The 4,824-nt window shown below is 33.2% G+C and overlaps 1 protein-coding gene across 2 annotated transcripts in view; it reads right to left on the minus strand.

The window, feature by feature from the left end:
• The window catches only part of LOC104729506 (scarecrow-like protein 15), a 2,085-nt gene extending 1,118 nt beyond the window's left edge, over positions 1 to 967 (minus strand). The window contains exon 1 of one of the 2 annotated variants that reach the window (XM_010448449.2): positions 204 to 967. In XM_010448449.2, coding sequence (XP_010446751.1) covers positions 204 to 782 — 579 coding nt within the window. In that variant the 5' untranslated portion in view covers positions 783 to 967. The remainder of the gene's footprint in view (positions 1 to 203) is intronic. The other variant, XM_010448448.2, reaches the window with a different exon arrangement.

Consider the following 4,824-nt stretch of genomic DNA (forward strand, 5'->3'; position numbering starts at 1 on the left):
CCGCTAACAGATTTCTCGGCGATTTCTCTCATGAGCGATGCGTATTGTCCACCGAATCCGATCTCGAAATCAACCACGTGGACGAACGGAGAAGACGACTGAGAGCTCAACGAGTCGAGGATGGCTTGGTTGGCCGTGAAATGAGAGAAGAGAGGGATGGGAGAAATCCCGGAATATTCCTTAATCGCTCGGATCCTCTGAACAATCTCAGACCAAGAAGATAACCGGATTGGATTCCGGTTTGTTCCGGTTAAAAGAGAAGCGAGAGCTTCCTTGAAGTAAAACGCAGCTCTTTGTAACGGTCTACCCGAAGGGGATCTTAACCGTTGATTGAGCCGTGACAATATCACCTGAGCGAGCTGTAACTCGTCAGATTCAACGCAATCGACGACTCGGATTAGATCTTCGATGAAATCAAAACCTCCATTATCGACGCCGTCGAGGGAATTGAAACCGTACCCGGTTGGTTGTTGTTGGTTCTGACCGGGATAAACAATATCGGTTGATGACTCGAAATCAGAAGGTTGAATCTGATCAGGAAAGCCAGGGAGGTTTGAATCGACGGCGTAGAGAGGCAGAATAGTAGAATCTGTTGTTGCGGTGGTTGTAGTGAAACCGGTTTTAAGTGAGTTAGGAGCAGAGTCATCGTCAAGCTCCAATTCTTTCATGATGGAATCCCAATCCATGGAACGCATGACATGTTCGTCCATGGATAAGTGATTACTATCAGTACTGTTGTTGTTGTTGGTCGTGTCCTGAGGAGATGAAGCTGGGATTTTCATGGGTTGTTGTTTGTGAAGAAGATGAAGAAAGGTGAAGCCTTTTTAATATTTTCTTTTTTTCTTTGCTTTCGTTCTTTCTATGTGGAGAAGAAGGTGGCGGGGGCTTTTGAAAGGTATGATTGGTAAGCTTTTTATCGTCAAGGGAGTGCGTGCAAAAAAAAAAAAAAAAAAGCAAAGAGATTTGGTAACCGTGTCTAATACGGGTTGTTTTTTTTTTGGTTTACAAAATATATAAATTTGTAAAGAAAAAAAAAATCTAAGTGACAATGATTTGTAAATTTGATTCCGTAATTTTTTTTTTTTTTTTGTATGCATATCAGCATATGTTTAATTTATGTATCTTTCTCATCATATATCCCCAAAATTATACACAACTAGCAACGTAGTAGAAAAAGAAACCTCTCCAGCTATGTAAAGGGGCTATAACCTCATCACATACAAATAAAGTTCGTCTACTTTAAAATAAAAATAAAAATAAATCATTCGAGTGAAAGAGATCCGGAAGCTCCACTATGTTGATAGATCATCAAGAAGGTGAAAGTTGAAGAAAAGAGAAAAAGGATGTTATAAAAAGGTTCATGATTTCTTTCCTTTTTATTGTCTGAGTGGGATTATTTAGAGTGTTATTCATCCTCAATAATATTATACACTATTTACAGAAAAAAACACATTTAACTGATTATAAAAGTAATTAAAATTAACGAACTTTCACAAATTTTAATCGATTTACATACTTTACTTTACAAAAGGAAAAAATAAAAAAGATTATGTTTCGACAAAAATATTTATTTTGGTTTACAGAATATATATCACATAAATATCACACTAGTTACATAAATCTTCTAGAGCGGTTTATTAAACGGACAATAATTCCTGATGTTTGCGAAAAAAAAAAGGGGAGTGACCACTGGGCTTTAAGTGGAACCCACAAGATAGACACGGTAAAAAGCAAGGGTGGAAAGGGAGCGGGCCCACAATGGGCTAACTTTTGAGGTAATTTTGTCGGACGATAACGCATTAGAAGCCCATGGGCCATTGTTTTTTTTTTTTTACCAGAGATTGACTGATCATTCAAAAGTCAGCGCGTAAGAATCACGCCCACTTTCTTCTTCAATCAGTCCCCCCACCTTGCTTCTCTCTAATAAGATTGCTGCAAAGGAGAGAGTCGAATATGTTCTCTCTTCCCTTCACTTCTTTTTGGCTTTCATTTTCATGTAAATTTCTCTTTCTTTTTCTCTTTTAGTATTATTGCAGAACAAAACCCACTCCACATTCTTTTTGAATATACTTTTTTCCTTATTGTAATTTTTTTATGAAACTTGGTTAATAAAACCTTTAATTTACAAGTATAATGACTAAAAAAACAATCAAACTAATCCCTTAATACTTTTAGCTGATCAAAAGCAAAATTAATTTGAATGATTGAATCTTAATAAAAAAAACGACTAGTTTTATAAATCTCGTGTGGGAAAAAGCTTTTCCTCCTCTCATTGAGACATTATTCAACCTTTAATATCGTGGAGCAAAAGGTTCCTCTCACCCTTAATACATTCATTCAGCTTTTTTCTTAACATTAATTCAACAACTTTTCTTTTCTCTTGCATAAAATTGTCTTTTTAAAAACCTTTAAGCTTTCTCTGTGTTATTATTGTAGATTTTATGCGTTATAGCGGCTCAATTTAAACACTAATCTACTAAAGTTCTTTTCGTGGCAGCTTTTTTTCTAAAATAATGTTTATTAAACTAATGACTAAGTAATTAAGTCCACATTTTTGTTACTTTACATATGTTTTAAAAAAAAAAAAAGAGAAATAATCAAGTTTAATTTTCCACAGTGTGAACGCCTGCATGCAATGTGATCCACTTGTATCCTAATCTCATGCTTAACAAACAACAACTGTTCAGTTTTTTTCCCCACGATCAGACATATTATACAGTAGCTATAAGATTTCGAACGTTTGAATGTAATACAATCCGTGAATGATGATTATGCATATATTACAATATCGCGTACCTAGATACCTACATCTTGCCGTCAAAAAAGATTACCTACATCTACATATATTTTGTAGCAAAAAAAAGAGTTGAATATTTCGTCTGGTAATTAATACAAGTTTCTGTTTATTAACACACGTGATTGTATATTAAAAGTTTTAAAACAAACGAATGACGATCATATCTTATATTCCCACTCTGACAATATTCTTTTACCGATCGACCAATGGGTCCTCTCGTTACCAAAAACTGTCCCAACGCCAAAGGTTTCTTTCTTGTTATTCGTTTCTGTATTGGTAAATTTTATAATATCTGCTATACTTAATTTATAGTAAGTATAATGTCTCATCATTACTAAAGACAGAACACGAAAAATTTAACACGTAATACTCGACATAATCACGGTGTTTGAAGGTGAAACGTTTGTATGTTTTATTTTTTCTCCGACTATCAAAAACAGTCTACTGATAAATCATATCCAACCTTTTGATTAATATGTCCACTAGAAAGGGTTGAAGTACAATCCATTCATGGTAATAATATTTGTTTTGTTTTTTTGTAGTAGAAAAATATATATTGTTACGTATTGTCTTGGGAGATTAATTTCTCAATCCCACTGGCCACTACCGCAAGGAAAAAAAAAAAAATCCTTAATAATAGAAAGGTCACATACTTAGGAAGTAAGGAAAGGAAAGGAAGGAGAGGCCGATGATAGACGACACAGACGCTTCTTCCCTCTATTCAAAAGCGAGAAGCTTCATCCTCACAAAAGCAAAATCAATTTTTAGTAGATTCTTATTTCTTGTCATTCACAATTAAATAAAATAAAATTTTAAAGATCGTTTCTCCATTAAAATATATCATTCACACGATATGAAAAATATAACTTTTAACGTAGTAACGGAGAAAATGTTTAGTTTCCTGTTGATAGCTATCAAAACGTGAAAATGAAGGCAATACTATAAATCATAATTATATTAACCACCTTTTTATCTTAATTCGATCAAATGTTTTCTTTTTTTTTACAGCCTATCCATGCATACCACTGGAATTTGATCTGAAATTTTATAGACCGGTTGTAGTTACACAATGTATCATATAGACAGTTGATAGAAAATATAAGTATGTGTATTAAAATTAAACTAATGGAAACTATGTGTATTAAACTAATGGAGAAATATATAATTTCGATAGGTAAGTCTCGTAATGGAGTAGATTTTTGTTTTTTTTTATAATTTCAAATGTAAACATTTATAGTTTAACTCAGCTACAGTTTTAAAATTTAAATCTACTATATGTATTTTCAAAACTGTGAATATAGCTGGTGGTAGGGAAAACATAAATTAGCGTCATATTCAATTATAAATTCGGTTAAAAAATAAATATTACTATATAGTCAATAATGTACCGACAAAACAAAATGAAAGAAAAAATAAATGGAGGATGTTCTATTGCAACACATTGAGTAGTCACAACTCACAAGTCACAACATGCCTTGTAGACTCTTCCCCATCAAGAATATATTACTTTACACGTTTTTAAATTATTAATTTACCTCCTTTTGTTATTATTGTTTTTTAGTATAATAGTATTATTCATAATAAAAACATACTTTTAATCTTTGTACGGAATCAATTATATGTGTTTGATCGTTTGCTATTTTCTTTAAAATATACAATCACATCTTTTTTTGTTACATATAATTTTACGATCATACATATTTATCTTCACAACAAACTGTTGTCTAACGTACACTACAAGAAAACATGCCATTTGCGACACCCGTAATAGTCGCTCAATGGTCGCAAAAAAGGGTTTTGCGATCACTTCACAACTATTTGCGATGGTCGCTAAAAAACGGTCGCAAAATTTGTTGGTCGCAACATGGTCGCGTATTTGCGACTGATTTAAGACTCGTTATTATAGTCGTATATTAGCGACGTTTGTATGACCGAATGTGGTAGTTGCAGTTTCCGACTAAACTGCAACCAACTCTATTTGGGACTTTTTTGTGACTATTTATGTAATTTGGATATGGTCACGAAGT

Source organism: Camelina sativa, chromosome 12 (genome assembly GCF_000633955.1).
Source record: "Camelina sativa cultivar DH55 chromosome 12, Cs, whole genome shotgun sequence".
Classification (NCBI taxonomy): domain Eukaryota; kingdom Viridiplantae; phylum Streptophyta; class Magnoliopsida; order Brassicales; family Brassicaceae; genus Camelina; species Camelina sativa.